This window comes from Globicephala melas, chromosome 11 (genome assembly GCF_963455315.2).
Source record: "Globicephala melas chromosome 11, mGloMel1.2, whole genome shotgun sequence".
In the NCBI taxonomy this organism is placed as follows: Eukaryota; Metazoa; Chordata; class Mammalia; order Artiodactyla; family Delphinidae; genus Globicephala; species Globicephala melas.
The window spans coordinates 100,795,957-100,822,933 of NC_083324.2; the positions used below are offsets into that span (position 1 = coordinate 100,795,957).

General features: G+C 48.1%; 2 protein-coding genes across 8 annotated transcripts; both read left to right on the forward strand.

Annotated features, from left to right (window-relative positions):
• The first annotated feature begins 694 nt into the window (after positions 1-694).
• LOC115850867 (leukocyte elastase inhibitor-like) lies at positions 695-13,189 on the forward strand. Of its 6 annotated transcripts, XR_009565813.2 has the most exons (8): positions 1,660-2,219; positions 3,902-4,039; positions 4,713-4,830; positions 6,185-6,327; positions 6,413-6,580; positions 8,679-9,096; positions 9,633-9,770; positions 11,536-13,189. XR_009565813.2 is itself a non-coding variant. In XM_060307854.1 (7 exons), the coding sequence occupies exons 2-7, from the start codon at positions 2,052-2,054 to the stop codon at positions 9,078-9,080; spliced, it is 1,137 nt and encodes a 378-aa protein (XP_060163837.1). In that variant the 5' UTR covers positions 695-825; positions 2,045-2,051; the 3' UTR covers positions 9,081-9,589. The 6 variants fall into 6 exon arrangements, 5 of the variants coding, with proteins under 5 accessions (XP_060163837.1, XP_060163836.1, XP_060163835.1 ...); XM_060307854.1 differs by lacking the exons at positions 9,633-9,770; positions 11,536-13,189 and adding an exon at positions 695-825 and having other exon boundaries at positions 2,045-2,219; positions 8,679-9,589; XM_060307853.2 differs by lacking the exons at positions 9,633-9,770; positions 11,536-13,189 and adding an exon at positions 1,027-1,636 and having other exon boundaries at positions 2,045-2,219; positions 8,679-9,589.
• A 3,964-nt stretch (positions 13,190-17,153) lies between these two features.
• On the forward strand, positions 17,154-26,773 carry LOC115850458 (leukocyte elastase inhibitor-like). 2 transcript variants are annotated; one of them, XM_060307929.2, is made up of 7 exons: positions 17,154-17,284; positions 18,524-18,698; positions 20,381-20,518; positions 21,192-21,309; positions 22,665-22,807; positions 22,893-23,060; positions 25,183-26,772. In XM_060307929.2, exons 2-7 carry the CDS (start codon positions 18,531-18,533, stop codon positions 25,582-25,584), a joined length of 1,137 nt encoding a protein of 378 aa, XP_060163912.1. In that variant the 5' UTR covers positions 17,154-17,284; positions 18,524-18,530; the 3' UTR covers positions 25,585-26,772. The 2 variants fall into 2 exon arrangements, with proteins under 2 accessions (XP_060163912.1, XP_060163911.1); XM_060307928.2 differs by lacking the exon at positions 17,154-17,284 and adding an exon at positions 17,557-18,107 and having other exon boundaries at positions 25,183-26,773.
• Positions 26,774-26,977: the final 204 nt, after the last annotated feature.

The window sequence follows — 26,977 nt, forward strand, 5'->3', positions numbered from 1 at the left end:
CTTTTCATGTTGAGATTTGCAAAAAAGCACGGGAGAAGTTTCAAGAATGCAGAATTATTACATACCCTCAAGTACTATGAATTTTGATGACATTCCATATGCAGGCATTTAAAGGGGGGAAGAAAAGACCTCACAGAAACAGCTACTGCTTTTCTTCTTCATCGATAGTCATTCTACTTTAACATTACGTATAGGGGAAAAAGTGGTCAGTTTACATTTTAGTATAATGGGTGAGAGATACTTTATTCGCACGGATGGGCGATCTCATGGTGTGCCTCGGTATGTGCGTTGACCCAGCCTGCTGGGCTCAGCACTTGCCAGGGGAGTCTTGGGGCTGGACTCATGGCTTCCTGAGGGACACAGACATCAAGGATGCTGTTTGGAACTGATTCTGTTTTATCTCACCCTAGAGGCCCCTCCCCCCACACACACCCCCAGCCCCCAGTAACCCGGAGTTTGGAGTGTTTGGATAAGATTCCAAAGAGGCTGGTTTGCCCTCTAAGAGCCGGCACCTTGTCATCTCAGTCATTCACACCTTAGTAGGAAATAGCCCATCAGGTCCTTTCCGGAGAGCTGAGTTTGCCTGGAACTCAGAGAGGTGCTGGGCCCCCAGGAGCGCGCTGCCTGGAGCCGCGCTGGCCCGCCCTGTGCCCCGCCCAGCCGCAGCCCCAAATCCTAGGCGGTGCATCGGTGCATCATCCTGGGGCGGGGCCGCCCCGCCCACCCGCGCCGCCCCGCCTTCCGGGGACACTCCCTTCCGCCTATAAGGGCCGCGCTCTGCGCTCTGCCCAGACCACGCACCTCGCCCAGACAGCCCAGCAGCGGGTAAGGCCGGGTAGCGATCTGGGCCGGGCGGGAGAGGCTCCGATCCGCGAGCACCCCTCGGGGTCCCGCGTCCGGTGGTCACCCCGCGCCGCCGTGCGCTCCGCGGGGTGCCCGCGTCCGGTGGTCACCGCGCCCCGCGGGGTCCCCGCGTCCGGTGGGCACCCCGCCCCGCCGTGCGCCTCGCGGGGTCCCTGAGCCCGGTGGTTACCGCCACCTGCCCTGCGCCCCACCCGGGGTCCCCGGCGCTGCGTCCCGGGAGATCAAACCGGGCGGCCTGCGGCAGACGGAGGTCGTTCCCTGGGGCCTGAAGGCGGAAGCGGAAGCCGAAGCCGGAGTCCAGAATGTTTCTCTCTCTGTGACGGTTTCCAGGCAGCCCCGGCGGAGCGGCTTCTCCTTTCTGCGGCTGGAGGCAGGGAAGGGAGGCCAGTGCGATCCTAGAGATTATTTATCAGCAGCAACAGTAATAATTCAACTTAGCACTTACACGCTGGGCAGCCAGCACGACTGTTCCTCTTCCTCGATTGTATGTGGGCTGAGAGTCGAGGTCAGGTGGGGAGAGTGCTTGGCTGAGCTGAGCGCAAGGCCAGGTGCTTCACCTGCAGCCCCTCCGTGCCCGCGGGAGTGACAGAGGATACTTGTCACCTTCTCCTTGTCGGGCTGCCCTACCTGACCCCGGGGCCTGTGTTGGCTTCCCACTCTCAGATCCTTCACCAGCTGTGAGACTGCGGACCTCTCTAAACACCAGCAAGTGAACCTCAAAAACGAGGATACTTCTGTCTCTTTTGCGGGAATTTGCTTTAATGAGTAGCAGGTAGCTATGACTTTCTAATAGAAACATTCTTTTTCAGGTAAAAGTGGGCAGTGGATTCATGGCTCAAATGAATCAGAGACTTGAACGGAGGGTGGGAAGTGTGCGCTCCCACGTGTGGTAGGGAAGGGCCCAGATGCACCTGTCTGCACGGCCAGGGCCCTTTAGGACACGGAGTCCTGATCCCGTGTCACTGCTGAAGCCTTGGCCAGTCGCCCCGAGCTCCCACAGTTGTGCACATGGAGTGTTCTTGCCCTCCGCGAGAGAGAGACAGAGAGAGACAGAGAAAGTACAAGTTCGTTGCAGGGTATTTCAAGGTGGCTGGCGTGACTTGAGGAGGAGATGGGGAAGTGGCGTTGCCGATTGGCTGGTGTGGCAGGGGGCAGCTCAGGGCTCTGCTCTGTGTTGCAGCCTCACCATGGAGCAGTTGAGCGCGGCAAACACCCGCTTCGCCTTGGACCTGTTCCGCGCCCTGAACAAGAGCGATCCTGCCGGCAACATCTTCATCTCCCCCTTCAGCATTTCATCAGCGCTGGCCATGGTCTTTCTGGGGACCAGAGGCAATACCGCAGCGCAGATGTCCAAGGTGAGCAGAAACTAGCTCTCCCAGCTGGTGCCTACCGCACAGACCGTACCAGAAAGTTGTGCCTTTGAGCTCTTGCAGCGCGTTTGTACAAAACTGTGTTTCGGTGTTCAGCATTGTGTGTTATATTATACATTATACTTCATGAAGTCAGACTTTCAGAAAAAGCCCCAGGAAAAATCCACTGGGATGCAGGCTGTCATTCATGACCCAGTCTTTACTGAGCACCTGCGATGTGCCAGGCTCTGCTTTTAGTGGGACTGAGGACAGAGCAGGAAGAAAGCCGACAACCCCCTGCCGTGGGCTGCTTCCGTTCCCGCAAGGAGTCTGCAGGGCTTTCCTGTAAGCCACGCCCTCCCCCGCCCAGGACTGTCCGGTTTCCGCTTTGCCTGTGATACTCAGCGACTCCCGTAATGTCGGCTGTGTCTTGGTACTTTTGAGCATAATGACACCTAGTCGAGAAGTCGAGGGGACACGAGAGCCTGTGAGTCCGTGTTCCTACCCCTGGGCCTGGCACCAGGTGTGCCCTGGTGGGCTGTGACCCCCGTTCCCGTGTGAGCAGTAGGGCCCTGCAGGGAGAGGGGGCGGGGATGCTGAGGGTCCTGCCTGTCCTTGGTGGGTGTGGAGGGCACCTGTGTGCGGGGCGTGCTTTATGCTGAGTGGGGAACTCTGGCTTTCCTTGAAAAGAGGGGTGAAAGTGAAGGTCTTTCTCACACACGGGTCACAGATTACGCTGCAGTTAGAGCCAGGGAAGGTCCAGCCCGGATTCACGTTTATGGGCCTGTTCCAGCTGCAAAGCTGCTATTTCTGTACTTTAGGAAAAACCAACCTTTTTCATCACTGCAGATACAAAAGCGTTTGAAAGTTTTTTAGAATCCACTTTAAAAAGAACCCTGGTACTAGTCATTGTTAGTCGTCCCCTGCAAGGTAAGCTGAGCTTGTGTTTTGAGGCTCTCCAGGAACTTTATAAGCTCAGTAAAGAACAGGCTTAAGTTTTTACCCCCATTTCCAGTAAAGAGATCCGTCACAGCACCCCCACGCACATTCCACATCTCAGTGAGTAAGCGGCCTTTGTACACGGTGGCGGTTCTTCCTTGTGCCTTAAAAGCAAGGAACCAGCCCAGGCCTCATAAAACCAGAAAGGGACTCTAGATGTAACTGATGTATGGGAATTCAACTTTGCCCCATGTTAAGTTTAAGGAAATTATTTTTAAGTAAGTGAGTTACTGATGCCAGTACTGCAAGGAAAAAAAATAAAAACCTCTCAATCTGTACCATCTCTGTGTTCTTACATAGCTGATGATTCTTATCTTTACTGTTTATTTCTGAGAACTTTAAGTAAAATTATATTTGTATAGAATATACATATGAACTTACCACTTCTGATTTTGGGGAAAAAAGCGACTTGTGTAAATATTTAGCTTGTTAAGCACTCCTATTTGTGGAACTCTAATTATACCAAAAAAGTGATGGGAAAACAGTTTCCAATGTCCTTATTATGTTTCACCAAGCGATACATTTTGGATTTTCTATTACTTGTTCTCCAATGAAAAATGGAAAATGAAGATGGCTGGGGATCATCAATAATTAGTAATATTAATTTGATTTGATGGAAGCAAATGCCAAGGAACCAGCTTATAATTTCAAAAGAAATGGTTATAGAAATAATGTGTTCTTTCTTTTAGGCTCTCTATTTCAAAGAGGTTGAGGAGATTCATTCGGGATTTCAGAGTTTGAATGCTGATATCAACAAACATGGAGCTCCCTACATTCTGAAACTTGCTAACAGGTTATATGGAGAGAAAAGCTATGATTTCCTCCCTGTAAGTACTTTGCTCTTCATGTTCCAAAACTCACTAGACAATGCAGACTCTTTTCCAGCACAATCAAGTCACAGAAGTCAGCTTTAAGTTTTATAAACATTCAGCAAAATCATCCAGAATGAAAACACGACAGACAGTTTTCCCGGAAATGGATGTGATTTCATTTTCTAGTCTCCACAGTGAAAAGATTGACCCTGGCTGTTTTGCTAAAGCAAGAGTGAATTCCATGATTCACTTTCAAGTACAATCAGTATTTGCTTGTTTATGAAAATGTTAGTCAAGGGGTAGAAAAGAATTGGTAAATTTTGTTTTATTTTATTTGGGCTGTGCCGCGTGGCATGTGGGATCTTAGTTCCCTGACCAGGGGTTGAACCCCTGCCCCCTGCAGTGGAAGCACAGAGTCTTAACCACAGGAGCGCCAGGGAAGTCCCCAGGAGTTGGTAAATTTTATACAACACTGAAACTACTGAACTGTACACTTAAAAGTGCTTAAGGTCGTCAGTTGAATGCTGTGTGTTTTTCACTATAGTAAAAAATGTAGAAGGGTTAGAATTTTTTTGTTACAATGAAATATGCCTTTTGGGACAATTTCTGTTGCTTTTAAGGATTTTACAAAACCATTTCTGTATGGAGTAGGAGTTACTCACATTTCCTTTTTTTTTTCCTTAAACAGGAGTTCTTAGCTTCAACTCAGAAAATGTACGGTGCTGAACTGGCCAGTGTGGATTTTCTGCAGGCCGCCGAAGACGCAAGGAAGACCATAAACGAGTGGGTCAAAGGGCAGACGGAAGGTGAGTGAGGGCAGCCCTGATCGTACACACTGATGCTTCCTTTCGTCCACCCGCCTGGACCTTGCAGGTGACTCCCTCTCCCCTTCCCTAGCCCCTGACCCTGGGGTCCACCTTGCACTGCCCAACTGCCCAGGGCCAGACAGGCCCAGGCCTTCCTTTCTTCTTTCTTCCTTCTTTCCTTCCTTCCTTCCTTTCTTTTTTCTCTTTCCTTCCTTCCTTCCGTTTTAAATAAATTTGTTTATTTTATATATTTATTTTTGGCTGCGTTGGGTCTTCGTTGCTGCGCGCGGCTTTCTCTACTTGAGGTGAGTGGGGGCTACTCTTCGTTGAGGTGCGTGGGCTTCTCACTGCGGTGGCTTCTCTTGTTGCAGAGCACGGGCTCTAGGCGGGCGAGCTCAGTAGTTGTGGCGCACGGGCTTAGTTGCTCCGTGGCATGTGGGATCTTTCCGGACCAGGGCTCGAACCCTTAGTCCCCTGCATTGGCAGGCGGATTCTTAACCACTGCACCACGGGGGGATGTCCCCAGAGAGCTTTCAAATGTAGGAATTCCTCAAAGTGGAAATGTAAACATGATTTAACTGAAGATGCTAAATGTTTTCTACCCATAAGTTCCCCAAACTACATTTTAAAATGAAAACTAACATTGAACGAAGACTGAAAGAGATGAAAATCTTGTGAATCAATATTTACAAGCTACTGTGGTCATAAATACTTTTCGCCAACATCTTGTCTAAGACACCAGGGTCGGGAGGTGGGGCTGCGTCTCCTCAGGCTCTCTTTCTGGTTTGTGTTACTGTCGTAGTCACGGAACGGTTGAGGCACCCACAGGACACCTGTGTTCCTTCCATCAGGGACTGTCACGGCCATGCCACATCATGAGTGGGGCCTGTGTTTCAGGGGAGGAACTGTCCTACCTTTTGAATATTTGTTAAAAGCTTTCCTGTGAGAGTTAGGCATCTAACTTGGAAGATTTGAAGAAGGGAGCTATTTATTAGTGACAAAACATTTTGGTTAAGAAATTGTTCTTTTCCTGAAGAAGAATGGCCAGTCACAAAATGAGGCCACTACTTATCCCACGTTCCAGAAAAGACGAGTTTTCCTGGTTTTAGCCTTTAAACAATTGACTTGTTTTGAAGCATCGGCCCTTTGGGGGCAGATTGTGTCCCCCTGATCTGCCCCTCGAGCTGGTTTATTTAAAGTAGAAGCACCCCGGGGGCTTGGCTGACTTAGTACCATGTTAAAGGAAATTAAATAGAAGGAAGAATTTGAGTGGCATTTCATTGCTAATCAAAGGTCAGTTCAAATGTGGAATTCTGATAGGTGGATTTTTAAAAAGCTAACTTTGTCTTTTTAGGGAAAATTCCCGAGCTGTTGGCCTCAGGTGGGGTTGATAGCACGACTAAGCTGGTGCTGGTGAATGCCATCTATTTCAAGGGAAACTGGCAGGAGAAATTCATGATGGAGGCCACAGAAGATGCAGCTTTCAGACTGAATAAGGTGAGGGCAGGTGACCGTCTAGAAGACTGTGCACTCTAAAGCCATGCTGAGAACAGTGTTAGTGATCTGTGTTTTAATTGTTTAGAAAGACACAAAACTAGTGAAAATGATGTATCAGAAGAAGAAGTTTCGGCTTGGCCACATCGAGGACCTTAAGTGCCGGGTGCTGGAACTGCCCTACGAGGGAGAGGACCTCAGCATGGTCATCCTGCTGCCGGATGACATCCTAGACGAGTCCACGGGGCTGAGGAAGGTGCGCCTCCCCACCCCGAGTGATGCGCGGACCGTGTGTGTGTGTGTGTGTGTGTGTGTGTGTGTGTCGGGTATAGGTGCTTGTACTTTGTTTAGTGGGGTGACCCGGTGTTCCTTCCCAGTTTCCCATCACTCCTTTGTAAATTAGCCCATCCACGTGTGCCAGTGCGAAGCTCCACATTTATTTATTTATGTTTATAGAGACTTTTATTATTGAGGTATAATGACATGTAACATTATGTTAGTTTCAGGAGTACAACATAATGATTCTATAACTGCATATGATGTGAAAGGGTTACCATAATAAGTCTAGTTAACATCCATCACCACACTGTTATAATTTTTTTTCTTGTGATGAGAACTTTTTTTTTCCTGTGCATATAATTTCATTTTATTTATTTTTTTATTGTACGTTTTTTAATATCTTTATTGCAGTATAATTGCTTCACATTGTTGTGTTAGTTGCTGCTGTATAACAAAGTGAATCAGCTATACGTACACATATATCCCCATGTCTCCTCCCTCTAGCATCTCCCTCCCACCCTCCCTATCCCACCCCTCTAGGTGGTCACAAAGCACCGAGCTGATCTCCCTGTGCTATGCAGCTGCTTCCCACTAGCTATCTAGTTTACGTTTGGTAGCGTATACGCCACGCTACCAATGCCACTCTCTCACTTCATCCCAGCTTACCCTTCCCCCTCCCCGAGTCCTCAGGTCCCTTCTCTAGTAGGTCTGCGTCTTTATTCCTGGCCTGCCCCTAGGTTCATCAGTACCGCTTTTTTAGATTCCATACATATGCCTTAGCATACGGTATCTGTTTTTCTCTCTCTGACTTACTTCACTCTGCATGACAGACTCTAGGTCCATGCACCTCATTACAGATAACTCAGTTTCGTTCCTTTTTATGGAAGCCCCACATTTAAATGTTCAGCTACTATCGGTGCACAACGTGGCGGGAACATCTAAGGTACAGACCGAGTGGAACGCTGGCCAGGGGCAGCTCGTGGAGACTCCCTTAGATGAGCTTTGGAGGCCCGTGCCATAAATGGGGACTGTTTCATTAAAACAATTTTTTTAAATGAAAAACCCTTGACCATTATAGTTTTGCCATGTGCTGTAAAATCTGGTCGTTCTCACCCCAGTTCACGTAGGTTGTGCATTAAATGTCCAACTGCTACATGACAGGAAAAGATCCACGTGCCCCGTTAGTCTGAGAGATAAGCCGGCTGCCTAACCTGAACTTTGTCTGCGGTTTCTCTTATTGTAATTCAAAGGCAATCGTATCTCTTGCCAGGGCCAGGAAGAGGCAAAACTGTGAAGAGTGAGGTTTTGCTTCAGTGTCTCTGGCCTGTTGTGGGCTTTTCCCCTCCCCCATCCCTGACCAAACTTGCTTTTAGATGGTGTTTAATATTAGCCATTTGCAGCTCTAGAGCATAAGTTAAAACCACTGTGTTCCTTCTTTCAATTGTATTTGCATACTTGTCCGTTCCTGATTATCAAAAAGAAAGTCTGGAATGACCAGCACCAGTAGAAAAGTGGAATGTGCGTCTGTTCCAGTGCAGTAGCAGTGATAATAGTAATGAGCGTAGCTGACCTTACGCAGCACTTGTGTAGGGTGACTCATTCAGCACTTACAGCGCTCCAAGTATGTGCTACTGTTATCCCATTTTAGATGAGGAACTAGGGCCATTTCTGTGTTTACCAATGGGCTACATCTATCAGAGATAACTTCAGCTGTGTGAGGTTCCCAGATAAACACAGTGATCACTGCGGTTCAGAATAAACAGAGTGAGATAATGGAAGAAAGCTTTAAAATACCCTCTTGCATCACGCGACCAATTAGGGCAATTTTAGCCAGGACGGCCCGTGACCCATGTGGCAGGGGCCTGGTGAGTCCTGGGTGGATGGGCCCTTGGTGGCTGGGAACGCAGCTCTGTTCATTATCACCAATAGCCAGAAAGAACTGAAATGCTCCAAATGGAATCTCTGTTGGTACAAAACATGAAGGAAGCTAGGGAGCCCGTTCATTCAAACAATGCTTCATTAACTTCCTTCTATAAAATGATTTCAGCTCTTGCTTTTGCCCATTCCGAATCCAGATTGAGCAACAGCTGACTTTGGAAAAGCTGCGTGAGTGGACCAGACCCGAGAATCTGGATCTCCTTGAGGTCAATGTCCAGTTGCCCAGGTTTAAGCTGGAGGAGAGCTACGAGCTCAGCACTCTGCTGGCCTCCCTGGGTATGCAGGATCTCTTCAGTAGCAAGGCTGACCTGTCCGGCATATCAGGAGCCGGAGGCCTCTCTGTATCGAAGGTGGTCCACAAGTCCTTCGTGGAGGTGAACGAGGAGGGCACAGAGGCGGCGGCTGCCACCTCGGTCGCCATCGCCCTCACCGCAGTGTGGAGACAGGAGTATTTCACCGCCGACCACCCGTTCATTTTCTTCATTCGGCACAATCCGTCCACTAGCATCCTGTTCCTCGGCAGACTTTCCTCCCCATAGAGACTAGAAATACAAGGTCAGGCTTGGAGCATTTTACCTGCCCTTTCAATGGTGACCATTTTCATAGATCTTTACCAGTATAACTACTATCCAAAAATGAATCTTTAATCTCCTTTGTAAGCTCAGTCCTGTTGGCTGGTTACACCCATTAACTTGGCATGGGTATCTGTTCTTCTTTGTTTTTTTTTTCTGCGGTACGCGGGCCTCTCGCTGTTGTGGCCTCTTCTGTTGCGGAGCACAGACTCCGGACGCGCAGGCTCAGCGGCCATGGCTCACGGGCCCAGCCGCTCCCCGGCATGTGGGATCCTCCCGGACCGGGGCACAAACCTGTGTCCCCTGTATCGGCAGATGGACTCTCAACAACTGCGCCACCAGGGAAGCCCAATCCCTCCTTTTTTAAAGCTTAATTTAACGAACACTTTGAATGTTGACTTTGGCCCAGATGCTGGGGATGTAAAAATGAAAATAAATAAATAAATAAAAGAAACTTGCCCCAGTATGATCTGGCATTACGAGTGGCAATGACTCCTGCTTCTAACACTCCTTCCGTAGGGGCTGTGAGAAGCTTCCTTACTCTGTGTCCTGTGGGGATCAAGGTAGGACCCTCCTCCCACGGGTCCTGTAGAGAAGATTAACTACGTCTATGCATCTCTGGCCCCGAGGGCAATGCCTGGGACAGGATAGGGCCCGGTGAGTCTAAGCCCAGACACCCTGCCTTCCATGAGGGTCCTCACTGCCACCCCAGTCCCACACGAGTGCCTTTTCCTCCCAATCCTGCTGTATTCCTCTACACCTGCCGTGGCACAGTTCTCATCATTCTGTCCCGAAAAGCTTTCTTCCTAAAGCCAGGTGCAGGGACTCTCTCACCGTCCCCAACCTGCCCGTTTATTTTATAGACATTTCTCTATTTCATGAACTATTTAATGTGGTTCTTCTGTTCATCCCTAACTTCTTTTTAAAAGGATTACAATTTGCCTCTTGCAGAGACAACGGCCCAAACTCCAACTTGTTAATACTTTCAAACACCCTGTGAAAATGCAGGGATCAGGGTTTCATGGCAGCGGCCAACTTATGTTAATTTGGCTTCCAGGCATAGCGACCATAACACAGTTTGAGAAGGTGGCCCTCAGCTCATGGTTTGTTCCTCTGTGTATTATCCCAGCATGTGTGGTTTAATATTACTTAGACCTATTCTCTTTCTTTTTTAAAAAAAAGACAAAATGTAGAGGTATTGCCTGCCAAGTCAGTTGATTTATTGACAAAACGGGTCCTCAGTAATGCTATATACTTCAAAGGAAAGCAGTTCAAGCAGTTTGATAAAAAGTATATTGGGGAAAAGCTTTTTAAGTTAGCAAGACAAGGCTATGCCTACCTGTGCAGGAACTGTCTTGAGACATTGCGATCCTGTTACGGGCTGAATGGTGTCCCTTCCAATCCTGTGGGGATCAAGGTAGGTGCGCTGGTTTCTGATTGCGGTGGCTTCTCTTGTTGCGGAGCACGGGCTGTAGGCGCGTGGGCTCAGAAGTTGTGGCCCATGGGGTTAGTTGCTCTGCGGCATGTGGGATCTCCCCAGACCAGGGCTCGAACCTGTGTCTCCTGCGTTGGCAGGCGGATTATTAACCACTGCACCACCAGGGAAGCACCCACATTTCTCTTTTAACTATAGTAAATACAGCACCTGGTATACAAAAATTACTTTTTAAGTTTAAAATGTTTCCATGCTCATGGACTATCATAAATGTTGTTTATGTTTAGAGACTGAATCTCTAAAATAAAAGAGCTTGTTATCTAGAGTGCACTCCAACATGGAGATAATGTGCTCCTAATAATCCCATTGAACATACTTACAAAACACCACTGTGAGACCTCAACCCCACCAAGCTTCAGGTTGATCAAAAGTATAATAATTCACTTATTTAATTTCTTAAACTGAATCGGAAAACAAGTGAATTCAAAATTACTTTTGAAGAGAGGAAAAAAAAAAATCAAGATTTTTGTGAATGTTCTGGGTGTCCAATAATCAGCAATTTGAAGGTGGGGACAAGTCTGAGAGGAGCTCACGTCCACTTTCAGGCTGTGTGAGCAGGATGAATAATTCGGTCATGAGGAAACCCCTTAGAGACCGACACTCTGCTTATGCTTGTAGGGCGAGCCAGCCAGGAGGACTTGGAGGGAAGCAGTGTTGGTGGCATCCATATATTCCCCTGAGGGGAGGGGGTGAAGAGGTGGTGCCTCTAGGACTTCAGGTTGGAAGAAAGGGGTGCACGCTGTGTGTTCACGGGGTGACGCTCTCCTTGTGGCCCTAGACTGGTCCGCTGACGAGGGACGGGGTTGGTGTGCTCACTCTCACGTGTGTCCTATTTAGAATCAGATTCACCTTCAACGACTCTGTCCTTATAGCTCCTTCTTTCGTTAATTCACCTTGTTTTGAGCATCTGATTTTTGCTTTTTCCAGTTCCTTTTCTAGAAGTCTATTTTGCTCTGGGGAGCACAGCCGGGGGTGCTCAGCTTTTCACATGGTGACCTGGTGTTTCAGACGACCCGGACTCAAGGCTGGCAGTTCTTCAAGACGAGTCTAGGTCTTCATACTCTTATAAGAATGCTAAATTCATTAGTCTGTACCATCACTGAATGCAACAAGTGCGTGGCAAGCTTGTCTCCCCTGTGACCTGTTTTATCCGACTAGAAACTTCTGAACAAAATCAAGAGGACTGTAAAATTCCAGCTACTACTGCACAGCACTCCCAACCCTGGGGGACACTCAGGGGACAGGGTCTGTCCTCACGTCTTCAGGCCACCCTGCCAGGGCTGGCCAAGCCCCTTAAGGACCAGCCTTCGCCCCGATTCCTGCACGCTGTTGTCATGGCTGCATCTGCCACACAGCATTCCGGCCGGGGACCAGCCTCCTGTATGTCACAGGAGGTCGTGGAGAGGACGTGACCACTGGTTGACCATCGAGCTGGACCCGGGCAATGGGAGGCTCCTCGCTCCCTCCCGTCCTTGGGATGTACGTCTGCCCACAGTTCCTGCACTAGGAGCCTCTTCAACGACTTCTCAACTTGACTTTGCAACTATAATTACAACAACTTACCAGGCATTTTGAGCTATGTTAATCTGGCAGATGACTTGACATTACTTCTTTTGCTTTATTGTGAAATACAATGCACAGGTCATAAGGTTAATTGAACAGTTAATTATAAAGCATGCACCGTGTGACCCAGGTCACAAAAGCAAGTCTGCCGTGCACAGGAAGCTGCCTCTGCTCCATGTGACTCCCCCTGGTCACAGCCCCTTCCTCTTGTCTCCCCACAGGTAACAACTCTTCTAACTTTGCGAAAATTTCCTTGCTTTTCTCTGTGGTTTTACCCTTCTGCTCTATTCCTAAGCAGTACAGTTTGCTTCAGCCTGATTTTGAGATTTCCATAAATGAACTAAAGTTGAAACGTCGTCTTCTGAATCCGGCTTCTCTTGCTCAACTTATGATTTGTAGCTTCATCCATGCTGTGAATGCAGCAACAATGTGTCCATGTTCGTTACTATATAGTATTCCATCGGATGGATATATCACGATTTATGTCCCCATTCTGCTGTCACTGATTTTTGGGGCTCACCGAGAAAGGTACCTCCAGCATTCCTATAGATGTCAGGATGTAAAATGTGAATGCACTTCTCTAGGAGAAGGTTGCTGGGTCAACATTCTTAAACAACTGAACGTGAATAATGATCACCAAACTATTTTTCAAAGTACTTTTCCCAGTTTGTAATCCCCCCAGGGGTGAGAGAAGCCCAGTGGGTCTGCGTTCTTGGCAACACTTTGAATTGCAGAATTTTCAAAGTTTTTGGCAATGTGAGTGGGAGAGATCTCATTTTGTTTTAAGCTTGTAAGTTTGTATTTAACACCTTTTTTGCATGTATAAGCCATTTCGATTTCCTCTTTTACAGTGTTTGTTCAAATTGTTTCCTTGGGTTTTTTTAATGTGTTTTTAATGTGCTTTGTAAAAGTTATACACAAACACGATAACCGTCTGTCCATTGTATGCCTTTCAATTCTCTTTCGGTTGTGTGGCTTGTCTTTTTAACTGTCTTAATGTTGTCTTGGGAATAAAGAGAAATGATTATTTTTAAAGTAGTAGATTTATTAGTCACTCCCTTTATAGTAAATGCTTTCTTTTTCTTCTTTAAAAAGTTCTTCCCTACCCCAAACTCATGGAAAATTCTCCTACATTTTCTTCTAAAATTTATTTCATTTTATTTTTCATATTGCTTTCATAGATCTTAAATACCCTTGGCCTTGATTTTTAGGTACAGTGTGAGGTAAGGAATAGTTTCCTTCCTTTCTTTCTTTCCCTCTTTCTTCCTTCCTTCCTTCCTTTCTTTTTCTTTCTTTCTTTCTTTTTTTCTGTCTTTCTTTCTCTCTTTCTTTCTCTCTTTCTTTCCTCCCTCCATCCCTCCTTCCCTCCCTCCCTCCCTCCTTCCTTCTCTCTCTCTCCTCATCTTTCTTTCTTTAATTTTTTTCATATATTCAATTGCTGCTACCTTTTTAAAGTATTCTATCATCTCCCCACTGATGCCTTGTCACCTGTCATACGTCAAATGTCAGTACCTGCAAAGATCTGTTTCAGCCTGCCTAGCTTCACACACACGCAAGTGCATACGCACACACAAACGCACACCCTTTCTTTGGAATATTTATTGGGATTGGGATTGATTCAAAAAATCAGTCAGAGAAAAAGGACTATCATTACAATATTGAGTTCCACTCAATGAACGTGATATATTCATTCCGTTAGATTTTTAAACATTTCTTTTAATAATGTTAAATTTTTTTTGTATAGAGGTTTTGCATATATTTTATTAGCTATATTTCCAGGTACTTGATTTTTTTGATGCTATTTTAAGTGGTACTTTTCTTTTAATTTCATTTTCTGTTTGTTGCTAGAAATACTGGTATTTAGTCATTATCTTGCTAAACATGAGTAGTGAATCTAAGTACAGAGTTGGATAAAGTGATTAGTGCACTCATGCCAATGGTCATATAGAGAACACTGCCCGTAATGGATTTAGGATGTATCTGAACACAAGGGGTATTTACACAAATTGACCATATACTGGGTCATTAAGCAAGTGTCAAAACACTTCTCACCATTGAAGTGATATAGAGATCATGTACCCTAACCACAATACAATTACCCTTGAGGTCAGTAACAGAAGGACGATTAGTTCTCAAACATCTGTTGGTGCCGGTCTGGCGTTTTCTCCTTGCCATGGATTCTACGAACCTACCTGTGGGTCTTTGAAAAATTTATTCGGCACCACCTTTGCCATTGGGCGCCTTGAACCAAGGACTGACGTGTCCCCACATGAGAGAGTAGACAGGACGCTTCTTACCTGGACTGGGGGGTTTGAGTGTGGCTGGGTGTAGGAGAACAGGAAGGGCAGGGGCTCACTAGGTCCTCTGAGTCCCTCGGGCACACCCAGCACAGTTACGGGAGTGGAGATGCTGGGTGGCAGAGGGCCCCGACCAGCTTCAAGCTGACTAATCCTGGTCGGAGGGTAGGGGTGGGAGGGGAAAGACAGGAAATGATTACCGATGCTCAGTGTGTTTTCTTGCTACTTTGTACTGATTTCTGTTAAAGTATAACATACATGCAGCAAAGCACACAAGTTATGTGTACAAGTCAGTGCATTATCCCCAAATCCATACCCCTGCGTGACCACCCGTCAAGACATGGCAGGTAGGCAGCCTCCCAGAAGCCCTCCTCTGCCCAAGCCACTCCCACTCACAGCCCTTGTGTTAAGAATGAACTGGGGATTTGCTCTAATCCGGCCTCCCAAGGCAGCTGACGTGGACGTGAGTGTCATGAAGGAGGTTTATAGGCACAGATCTCCAGCGATAGGAGGCACACGATGACACGCCACATTGCGTGGGGCCTGGGAGGCACCCAGGTGGGCCAGCAAGCGGAGGAGGAGAGGGCAGAGGTGGTGGGGCCTTTACCGGGGCCTTTATTTGGGCTCTTGCAGGAAGGAACAGGCAGGACACGGTAGGTGCACTAGGTGAGCTTCGGGCTGGACTGCATAGTTTGGGTCATTTTGGTGGGCTCGGGCTGCGCGGGTGGGCTCTAGCTGCCTGGTGCTGGGGTGGGTTAGGGCCGGTGGGACTTTGATGAAGGGGAGAATTGAGAGTGAGGGCACTGAGCTGCTTGGTTTGTGTGTCAAGGTGCGCTTGCAGCGGAGTCGTTCCCCATCTCTGGGAACCCACCGGCCCTGGGCCCGCAGTCTCTCCAGGATCAAGGTCCCAGATGCCAAGCATCAAGGACAATGTAGTCAGCGCAATCCGCCTTCCTCCCAAGGGTGCCCTTCTCTCCTGACCTCTAACCCCACGGGCTGGTTCTGCGCTTCTGAACTCTGTGTAACTCACACCGCCGCGTGCGCGTTTTCCTTTCACGGTGCGCTTGGAGATGCAGCCAAGTTGCTGTGCGTTGCCGCGGTTTGTTCATTTCTGCTGTTGTACGCTGTTCTGCTGTATGACTTGTCCATTCTTCTGCTTGGACCTGACTCAAATCCCGCTGTGATGAACATGCTCGCGCATGTCTCTGGGTGCCCGCCCTCACGTGCATTCATTCGGTTGGGTTCGTCCCAGGGGACGAAATCGCTGATCTAGCCAGGGTACCACACCTTCGAGCTGAGCAGATACGCCCAACATTGCCCACACGGGCCGTGCCATCCTGCATGTCCGAGAATCTCTGTGTGACCTCGGTCAGGGGCCGTTTACACTCTGAAGCCGCAAGAGCGCACAGAGTGGTTACTCTGCCTCGACCTTGCACAGCACGCGGATTGATGGGCGATTGGTGGATAAAGTCCCTTCTGTCCGAACCTTACTCAGTACATGTATTGACTTAGGAAGCGGTTTCATTTCATATTTGACTCAGGTTACTAACTCCAGGTGAGTACAAATACAAAACGTCAGGAGCAAGAAAGAAAATTCAGAACCCGTGTTTCCTTGGTTTACGTGTCTGGGATTTTAATTTTACAGCGCAGCCTCTTTCTCTCGGCTTCCTCACACAGCCCTCTTGCTAGAAGCTGATGAGGGGTCTCTAGCTCTCTGAGACATGGTGGAGACGTTAGCGGTTTTATCAAACCACTCAACTTAACTATGACTGGCTTTCAATAAATGTTGGTTTCTTTATTCCAATCAGCTGTGAAGCACAATACAATCTCAGTTATTAAGATATAGTTTAAAAAAACTATAGCGAGTATTTTTATCTCTCATTACTGGGTCTTCTCTGGCCCTTATAAACAAATTCTCAGAGTCAAAAAGATCTACAAACCCATTTACATTGTATTATCCATACTAATTGAAAAATAGGATTTTTCCCTTGTCCCCTTTTCATGTTGAGATTTGCAAAAAAGCACGGGAGAAGTTTCAAGAATGCAGAATTATTACATACCCTCAAGTACTATGAATTTTGATGACATTCCATATGCAGGCATTTAAAGGGGGGGAAGAAAAGACCTCACAGAAACAGCTACTGCTTTTCTTCTTCATCGATAGTCATTCTACTTTAACATTACGTATAGGGGAAAAAGTGGTCAGTTTACATTTTAGTATAATGGGTGAGAGATACTTTATTCGCACGGATGGGCGATCTCATGGTGTGCCTCGGTATGTGCGTTGACCCAGCCTGCTGGGCTCAGCACTTGCCAGGGGAGTCTTGGGGCTGGACTCATGGCTTCCTGAGGGACACAGACATCAAGGATGCTGTTTGGAACTGATTCTATCTCACCCTAGAGGCCCCTCCCCCCACACACACCCCCAGCCCCCAGTAAGCCGGAGTTTGGAGTGTTTGGATAAGATTCCAAAGAGGCTGGTTTGCCCTCTAAGAGCCGGCACCTTGTCATCTCAGTCATTCACACCTTAGTAGGAAATAGCCCATCAGGTCCTTTCCGGAGAGCTGAGTTTGCCTGGAACTCAGAGAGGTGCTGGGCCCCCAGGAGCGCGCTGCCTGGAGCCGCGCTGGCCCGCCCTGTGCCCCGCCCAGCCGCAGCCCCAAATCCTAGGCGGTGCATCGGTGCATCATCCTGGGGCGGGGCCGCCCCGCCCACCCGCGCCGCCCCGCCTTCCGGGGACACTCCCTTCCGCCTATAAGGGCCGCGCTCTGCGCTCTGCCCAGACCACGCACCTCGCCCAGACAGCCCAGCAGCGGGTAAGGCCGGGTAGCGATCTGGGCCGGGCGGGAGAGGCTCCGATCCGCGAGCACCCCTCGGGGTCCCGCGTCCGGTGGTCACCCCGCGCCGCCGTGCGCTCCGCGGGGTGCCCGCGTCCGGTGGTCACCGCGCCCCGTCGTGCGCCCCGCGGGGTCCCCGCGTCCGGTGGGCACCCCGCCCCGCCGTGCGCCTCGCGGGGTCCCTGAGCCCGGTGGTTACCGCCACCTGCCCTGCGCCCCACCCGGGGTCCCCGGCGCTGCGTCCCGGGAGACCAAACCGGGCGGCCTGCGGCAGACGGAGGTCGTTCCCTGGGGCCTGAAGGCGGAAGCGGAAGCCGAAGCCGGAGTCCAGAATGTTTCTCTCTCTGTGACGGTTTCCAGGCAGCCCCGGCGGAGCGGCTTCTCCTTTCTGCGGCTGGAGGCAGGGAAGGGAGGCCGGTGCGATCCTAGAGATTATTTATCAGCAGCAACAGTAATAATTCAACTTAGCACTTACACGCTGGGCAGCCAGCACGACTGTTCCTCTTCCTCGATTGTATGTGGGCTGAGAGTCGAGGTCAGGTGGGGAGAGTGCTTGGCTGAGCTGAGCGCAAGGCCAGGTGCTTCACCTGCAGCCCCTCCGTGCCCGCGGGAGTGACAGAGGATACTTGTCACCTTCTCCTTGTCGGGCTGCCCTACCTGACCCCGGGGCCTGTGTTGGCTTCCCACTCTCAGATCCTTCACCAGCTGTGAGACTGCGGACCTCTCTAAACACCAGCAAGTGAATCTCAAAAACGAGCATACTTCTGTCTCTTTTGCGGGAATTTGCTTTAATGAGTAGCAGGTAGCTATGACTTTCTAATAGAAACATTCTTTTTCAGGTAAAAGTGGGCAGTGGATTCATGGCTCAAATGAATCAGAGACTTGAACGGAGGGTGGGAAGTGTGCGCTCCCACGTGTGGTAGGGAAGGGCCCAGATGCACCTGTCTGCACGGCCAGGGCCCTTTAGGACACGGAGTCCTGAACCCGTGTCACTGCTGAAGCCTTGGCCAGTCGCCCCAAGCTCCCACAGTTGTGCGCATGGAGTGTTCTTGCCCTCCGCGAGAGGGAGACAGAGAGACAGAGAGGGAGAGAGAAAGTACAAGTTCGTTGCAGGGTATTTCAAGGTGGCTGGCGTGAGTTGAGGAGGAGATGGGGAAGTGGCGTTGTCGATTGGCTGGTGTGGCAGGGGGCAGCTCAGGGCTCTGCTCTGTGTTGCAGCCTCACCATGGAGCAGTTGAGCGCGGCAAACACCCGCTTCGCCTTGGACCTGTTCCGCGCCCTGAACAAGAGCGATCCTGCCGGCAACATCTTCATCTCCCCCTTCAGCATTTCATCAGCGCTGGCCATGGTCTTTCTGGGGACCAGAGGCAATACCGCAGCGCAGATGTCCAAGGTGAGCAGAAACTAGCTCTCCCAGCTGGTGCCTACCGCACAGACCGTACCAGAAAGTTGTGCCTTTGAGCTCTTGCAGCGCGTTTGTACAAAACTGTGTTTCGGTGTTCAGCATTGTGTGTTATATTATACATTATACTTCATGAAGTCAGACTTTCAGAAAAAGCCCCAGGAAAAATCCACTGGGATGCAGGCTGTCATTCATGACCCAGTCTTTACTGAGCACCTGCGATGTGCCAGGCTCTGCTTTTAGTGGGACTGAGGACAGAGCAGGAAGAAAGCCGACAACCCCCTGCCGTGGGCTGCTTCCGTTCCCGCAAGGAGTCTGCAGGGCTTTCCTGTAAGCCACGCCCTCCCCCGCCCAGGACTGTCCGGTTTCCGCTTTGCCTGTGATACTCAGCGACTCCCGTAATGTCGGCTGTGTCTTGGTACTTTTGAGCATAATGACACCTAGTCGAGAAGTCGAGGGGACACGAGAGCCTGTGAGTCCGTGTTCCTACCCCTGGGCCTGGCACCAGGTGTGCCCTGGTGGGCTGTGACCCCCGTTCCCGTGTGAGCAGTAGGGCCCTGCAGGGAGAGGGGGCGGGGATGCTGAGGGTCCTGCCTGTCCTTGGTGGGTGTGGAGGGCACCTGTGTGCGGGGCGTGCTTTATGCTGAGTGGGGAACTCTGGCTTTCCTTGAAAAGAGGGGTGAAAGTGAAGGTCTTTCTCACACACGGGTCACAGATTACGCTGCAGTTAGAGCCAGGGAAGGTCCAGCCCGGATTCACGTTTATGGGCCTGTTCCAGCTGCAAAGCTGCTATTTCTGTACTTTAGGAAAAACCAACCTTTTTCATCACTGCAGATACAAAAGCGTTTGAAAGTTTTTTAGAATCCACTTTAAAAAGAACCCTGGTACTAGTCATTGTTAGTCGTCCCCTGCAAGGTAAGCTGAGCTTGTGTTTTGAGGCTCTCCAGGAACTTTATAAGCTCAGTAAAGAACAGGCTTAAGTTTTTACCCCCATTTCCAGTAAAGAGATCCGTCACAGCACCCCCACGCACATTCCACATCTCAGTGAGTAAGCGGCCTTTGTACACGGTGGCGGTTCTTCCTTGTGCCTTAAAAGCAAGGAACCAGCCCAGGCCTCATAAAACCAGAAAGGGACTCTAGATGTAACTGATGTATGGGAATTCAACTTTGCCCCATGTTAAGTTTAAGGAAATTATTTTTAAGTAAGTGAGTTACTGATGCCAGTACTGCAAGGAAAAAAAATAAAAACCTCTCAATCTGTACCATCTCTGTGTTCTTACATAGCTGATGATTCTTATCTTTACTGTTTATTTCTGAGAACTTTAAGTAAAATTATATTTGTATAGAATATACATATGAACTTACCACTTCTGATTTTGGGGAAAAAAGCGACTTGTGTAAATATTTAGCTTGTTAAGCACTCCTATTTGTGGAACTCTAATTATACCAAAAAAGTGATGGGAAAACAGTTTCCAATGTCCTTATTATGTTTCACCAAGCGATACATTTTGGATTTTCTATTACTTGTTCTCCAATGAAAAATGGAAAATGAAGATGGCTGGGGATCATCAATAATTAGTAATATTAATTTGATTTGATGGAAGCAAATGCCAAGGAACCAGCTTATAATTTCAAAAGAAATGGTTATAGAAATAATGTGTTCTTTCTTTTAGGCTCTCTATTTCAAAGAGGTTGAGGAGATTCATTCGGGATTTCAGAGTTTGAATGCTGATATCAACAAACATGGAGCTCCCTACATTCTGAAACTTGCTAACAGGTTATATGGAGAGAAAAGCTATGATTTCCTCCCTGTAAGTACTTTGCTCTTCATGTTCCAAAACTCACTAGACAATGCAGACTCTTTTCCAGCACAATCAAGTCACAGAAGTCAGCTTTAAGTTTTATAAACATTCAGCAAAATCATCCAGAATGAAAACACGACAGACAGTTTTCCCGGAAATGGATGTGATTTCATTTTCTAGTCTCCACAGTGAAAAGATTGACCCTGGCTGTTTTGCTAAAGCAAGAGTGAATTCCATGATTCACTTTCAAGTACAATCAGTATTTGCTTGTTTATGAAAATGTTAGTCAAGGGGTAGAAAAGAATTGGTAAATTTTGTTTTATTTTATTTGGGCTGTGCCGCGTGGCATGTGGGATCTTAGTTCCCTGACCAGGGGTTGAACCCCTGCCCCCTGCAGTGGAAGCACAGAGTCTTAACCACAGGAGCGCCAGGGAAGTCCCCAGGAGTTGGTAAATTTTATACAACACTGAAACTACTGAACTGTACACTTAAAAGTGCTTAAGGTCGTCAGTTGAATGCTGTGTGTTTTTCACTATAGTAAAAAATGTAGAAGGGTTAGAATTTTTTTGTTACAATGAAATATGCCTTTTGGGACAATTTCTGTTGCTTTTAAGGATTTTACAAAACCATTTCTGTATGGAGTAGGAGTTACTCACATTTCCTTTTTTTTTTCCTTAAACAGGAGTTCTTAGCTTCAACTCAGAAAACGTATGGTGCTGAACTGGCCAGTGTGGATTTTCTGCAGGCCGCCGAAGACGCAAGGAAGACCATAAACGAGTGGGTCAAAGGGCAGACGGAAGGTGAGTGAGGGCAGCCCTGATCGTACACACTGATGCTTCCTTTCGTCCACCCGCCTGGACCTTGCAGGTGACTCCCTCTCCCCTTCCCTAGCCCCTGACCCTGGGGTCCACCTTGCACTGCCCAACTGCCCAGGGCCAGACAGGGCCAGGCCTTCCTTTCTTCTTTCTTCCTTCTTTCCTTCCTTCCTTCCTTTCTTTTTTCTTTCTTTCCTTCCTTCCTTCCGTTTTAAATAAATTTGTTTATTTTATATATTTATTTTTGGCTGCGTTGGGTCTTCGTTGCTGCACGGGCTTTCTCTACTTGAGGTGAGTGGGGGCTACTCTTCGTTGAGGTGCGTGGGCTTCTCACTGCGGTGGCTTCTCTTGTTGCAGAGCACGGGCTCTAGGCGGGCGAGCTCAGTAGTTGGGGTGCACGGGCTTAGTTGCTCCGTGGCATGTGGGATCTTTCCGGACCAGGGCTCGAACCCTTAGTCCCCTGCATTGGCAGGCGGATTCTTAACCACTGCACCACGGGGGGATGTCCCCAGAGAGCTTTCAAATGTAGGAATTCCTCAAAGTGGAAATGTAAACATGATTTAACTGAAGATGCTAAATGTTTTCTACCCATAAGTTCCCCAAACTACATTTTAAAATGAAAACTAACATTGAACGAAGACTGAAAGAGATGAAAATCTTGTGAATCAATATTTACAAGCTACTGTGGTCATAAATACTTTTCGCCAACATCTTGTCTAAGACACCAGGGTCGGGAGGTGGGGCTGCGTCTCCTCAGGCTCTCTTTCTGGTTTGTGTTACTGTCGTAGTCACGGAACGGTTGAGGCACCCACAGGACACCTGTGTTCCTTCCATCAGGGACTGTCACGGCCATGCCACATCATGAGTGGGGCCTGTGTTTCAGGGGAGGAACTGTCCTACCTTTTGAATATTTGTTAAAAGCTTTCCTGTGAGAGTTAGGCATCTAACTTGGAAGATTTGAAGAAGGGAGCTATTTATTAGTGACAAAACATTTTGGTTAAGAAATTGTTCTTTTCCTGAAGAAGAATGGCCAGTCACAAAATGAGGCCACTACTTATCCCACGTTCCAGAAAAGACGAGTTTTCCTGGTTTTAGCCTTTAAACAATTGACTTGTTTTGAAGCATCGGCCCTTTGGGGGCAGATTGTGTCCCCCTGATCTGCCCCTCGAGCTGGTTTATTTAAAGTAGAAGCACCCCGGGGGCTTGGCTGACTTAGTACCATGTTAAAGGAAATTAAATAGAAGGAAGGATTTGAGTGGCATTTCATTGCTAATCAAAGGTCAGTTCAAATGTGGAATTCTGATAGGTGGATTTTTAAAAAGCTAACTTTGTCTTTTTAGGGAAAATTCCCGAGCTGTTGGTCTCAGGTGGGGTTGATAGCACGACGAAGCTGGTGCTGGTGAATGCCATCTATTTCAAGGGAAACTGGCAGGAGAAATTCATGATGGAGGCCACAGAAGATGCAGCTTTCAGACTGAATAAGGTGAGGGCAGGTGACCGTCTAGAAGACTGTGCACTCTAAAGCCATGCTGAGAACAGTGTTAGTGATCTGTGTCTTAATTGTTTAGAAAGACACAAAACTAGTGAAAATGATGTATCAGAAGAAGAAGTTTCGGCTTGGCCACATCGAGGACCTTAAGTGCCGGGTGCTGGAACTGCCCTACGAGGGAAAGGACCTCAGCATGGTCATCCTGCTGCCGGATGACATCCTAGACGAGTCCACGGGGCTGAGGAAGGTGCGCCTCCCCACCCCGAGTGATGCGCGGACCGTGTGTGTGTGTGTGTGTGTGTGTGTGTGTGTGTGTGTGTCGGGTATAGGTGCTTGTACTTTGTTTAGTGGGGTGACCCGGTGTTCCTTCCCAGTTTCCCATCACTCCTTTGTAAATTAGCCCATCCACGTGTGCCAGTGCGAAGCTCCACATTTATTTATTTATGTTTATAGAGACTTTTATTATTGAGGTATAATGACATGTAACATTATGTTAGTTTCAGGAGTACAACATAATGATTCTATAACTGCATATGATGTGAAAGGGTTACCATAATAAGTCTAGTTAACATCCATCACCACACAGTTATAATTTTTTTTCTTGTGATGAGAACTTTTTTTTTCCTGTGCATATAATTTTATTTTATTTATTTTTTTATTGTATGTTTTTTAATATCATTATTGCAGTATAATTGCTTCATGTTGTGTTAGTTGCTGCTGTATAACAAAGTGAATCAGCTATACGTATACATATATCCCCATATCTCCTCCCTCTTGCGTCTTGCGTATCCCACCCCTCCTCCCTCTTGCGTCTTGCGTATCCCACCCCTCTACGTGGTCACAAAGCACCGAGCTGATCTCCCTGTGCTATGCAGCTGCTTCCCACTAGCTATCTAGTTTACGTTTGGTAGCGTATACGCCACGCTACCAAATGCCACTCTCTCGCTTCATCCCAGCTTACCCTTCCCCCTCCCCGAGTCCTCAGGTCCCTTCTCTAGTAGGTCTGCGTCTTTATTCCTGCCCTGCCCCTAGGTTCATCAGTACCGCGTTTTTAGATTCCATACATATGCCTTAGCATACGGTATTTGTGTTTCTCTCTCTGACTTATTTCACTCTGTATGACAGACTCTAGGTCCATGCACCTCATTACAGATAACTCAGTTTCGTTCCTTTTTATGGAAGGCCCACATTTAAATGTTCAGCTACTATCGGTGCACAACGTGGCGGGAACATCTAAGGTACAGACCGAGTGGAACGCTGGCCAGGGGCAGCTCGTGGAGACTCCCTTAGATGAGCTTTGGGGGCCCGTGCCATAAGTGGGGACTGTTTCATTAAAACAATTTTTTTAAATGAAAAACCCTCGACCATTATAGTTTCGCCATGTGCTGTAAAATCTGGTCATTGTCACCCCAGTTCACGTAGGTTGTGCATTAAATGTCCAACTGCTACATGACAGGAAAAGATCCACGTGCCCCGTTAGTCTGAGAGATAAGCCCGCTGCCTAACCTGAACTTTGTCTGCGGTTTCTCTTATTGTAATTTAAAGGCAATCGTATCTCTTGCCAGGGCCAGGAAGAGGCAAAACTGTGAAGAGTGAGGTTTTGCTTCAGTGTCTCTGGCCTGTTGTGGGCTTTTCCCCTCCCCCACCCCTGACCAAACTTGCTGTTGGATGGTGTTTATATTAGCCATTTGCAGCTCTAGAGCATAAGTTAAAACCACTGTGTTCCTTCTTTCAATTGTATTTGCATACTTGTCCGTTCCTGATTATCAAAAAGAAAGTCTGGAATGACCAGCACCAGTAGAAAAGTGGAATGTGCGTCTGTTCCAGGGCAGTAGCAGTGATAATAGTAATGACAGTAGCTGACCTTACACAGCACTTGTGTAGGGTGACTCATTCAGCACTTACAGCGCTCCAAGTATGTGCTACTGTTATCCCATTTTAGATGAGGAACTAGGGCCATTTCTGTGTTTACCAATGAGCTACATCTATCAGAGATAACTTCCGCTGTGTGAGGTTCCCAGATAAACACAGTGATCACTGGGGTTCAGAATAAACAGAATGAAATAATGGAAGAAAGCTTTAAAATACCCTCTTGCATCACGCGACCAATTAGGGCAATTTTAGCCAGGACGGCCCGTGACCCATGTGGCAGGGGCCTGGTGAGTCCTGGGTGGATGGGCCCTTGGTGGCTGGGAACGCAGCTCTGTTCATTATCACCAATAGCCAGAAAGAAATGAAATCCTCCAAATGGAATCTCTGTTGGTACAAAACATGAAGGAAGCTAGGGAGCCCGTTCATTCAAACAATGCTTCATTAACTTCCTTCTATAAAATGATTTCAGCTCTTGTTTTTGCCCATTCCGAATCCAGATTGAGCAACAGCTGACTTTGGAAAAGCTGCGTGAGTGGACCAGACCCGAGAATCTGGATCTCTTTGAGGTCAACGTCCAGCTGCCCAGGTTTAAGCTGGAGGAGAGCTACGAGCTCAGCACTCTGCTGGCCTCCCTGGGTATGCAGGATCTCTTCAGTAGCAAGGCTGACCTGTCCGGCATATCAGGAGCCGGAGGCCTCTCTGTATCGAACGTGGTCCACAAGTCCTTCGTGGAGGTGAACGAGGAGGGCACAGAGGCGGCGGCTGCCACCGCGGTCGCCGTCAGCTACTGCATGCTGTTGACAGAGGAGTATTTCACCGCCGACCACCCGTTCATTTTCTTCATTCGGCACAATCCGTCCACTAGCATCCTGTTCCTCGGCAGACTTTCCTCCCCGTAGAGACTAGAAATACAAGGTCAGGCTTGGAGCAGTTTACCTGCCCTTTCAATGGTGACCATTTTCATAGATCTTTACCAGTATAACTGCTATCCAAAAATGAATCTTTAATCTCCTTTGTAAGCTCGGTCCTGTTGGCTGCTTACACCCATTAACTTGGCATGGGTATCTGTTCTTCTTTGTTTTTTTTTTCTGCGGTACGCGGGCCTCTCGCTGTTGTGGCCTCTCCTGTTGCGGAGCACAGGCTCCGGACGCGCAGGCTCAGCGGCCATGGCTCACGGGCCCAGCCGCTCCGCGGCATGTGGGATCTTCCCGGACCGGGGCACGAACCCGCGTCCCCTGCATCGGCAGGCGGACCCCCAACCACTGCGCCACCAGGGAAGCCCTCTTCTTTTTTTATGCTAAAAATATCCAGTGATTTCTTTTGAATGCATCAAGTTAAAAAAGCAAAGAAAAAATCAGATGTGTAGATTCTTGACAACGTAGAAATCTATGAAGTTGCTATACTTTCCTGAGAGCCGGGGGGAACACGGTCACTCTGTCATCTGTTTTATAGATAGACCTTTGGAAGCCGTAATATAGAGATACCCTGATTGTTGAAGGGCGGCTTAAAAACAGATATTCAATTGAAATACCGCAGAGCGCAGCAGTTAAGGGTCTGCGTTATGAAGACAGACTTGCCTTGGCAATGTCTCTGAGCCTGTGTTCTGCAGGATTTGTATCCCATTACAGCCCTCCAGGTGTCAAACTATCAAAGAGCCACCTGGTGATAACCTAACCCCTCCTTTTTTTCTGTTCTCCCTTTTCCTTCCTGATATGAGTTGGTGTGGGATCACAAGGAATCAAGCAGTAGGTGTCTCACCATGAAAGATGCCAAGAAATGACAAAAAGAAAAATGTCGTAGGAGATACTATTAAGCGAAGAGGTGGCGCAGAGATCTCATTGTTAACCAGCTTCTGCCGTGTTTTCTGATAAAGGCTCTTGACGTCCATAGTATGGTAGTGGTACGGCTTTATGCAACGCTGTGGTGGGAGATGGGGGTGAGGCTGCACTCTGATTAATATAACCCTTCGTTAATGCACTCCTTGGAAGGGGGCGTGAAATGCTGCACCTCTGTGCTCCCATAAAGCTGGTGGGCTGGTTAATAAAGTTTCCTAAGATGCTGCAAACCAGACTGACCTCAGTCGTCTTCTTGTTTCTCCCTGATCTCAGACAAGCCAAGACTGCAAAAGGGGCTTCTTGGCCTGACCAGCGATCACGTCTGTCCTGATAGGGAGTGACTCCACAGCACAAAACAAAATTTCAGCAAATCTCATGTTGGCAAGCATTTCTTCCTTCTTTTTTCCTTAAGATACTTACTAGCACCTGCCATGTCCCAGGTCGTTTTAGCTACAGG

What these genes read in the sequence shown, in the direction of transcription:
- LOC115850458 (XM_060307928.2), top strand. An exon ending in CCGCAGCGCAGATGTCCAAG is followed by an intron (nt 18,699 to 20,380) that starts GTGAGCAGAAAC and finishes TCTTTCTTTTAG; the next exon opens with GCTCTCTATTTCAAAGAGGT. An exon ending in GGTCAAAGGGCAGACGGAAG is followed by an intron (nt 21,310 to 22,664) that starts GTGAGTGAGGGC and finishes TTGTCTTTTTAG; the next exon opens with GGAAAATTCCCGAGCTGTTG.
- LOC115850867 (XM_060307852.2), top strand. Translation starts at nt 1,770, where the DNA reads ATGCACCTGTCTGCACGGCCAGGGCCCTTTAGGACACGGAGTCCTGAT. An exon ending in CCGCAGCGCAGATGTCCAAG is followed by an intron (nt 2,220 to 3,901) that starts GTGAGCAGAAAC and finishes TCTTTCTTTTAG; the next exon opens with GCTCTCTATTTCAAAGAGGT. An exon ending in AAAGCTATGATTTCCTCCCT is followed by an intron (nt 4,040 to 4,712) that starts GTAAGTACTTTG and finishes TTCCTTAAACAG; the next exon opens with GAGTTCTTAGCTTCAACTCA.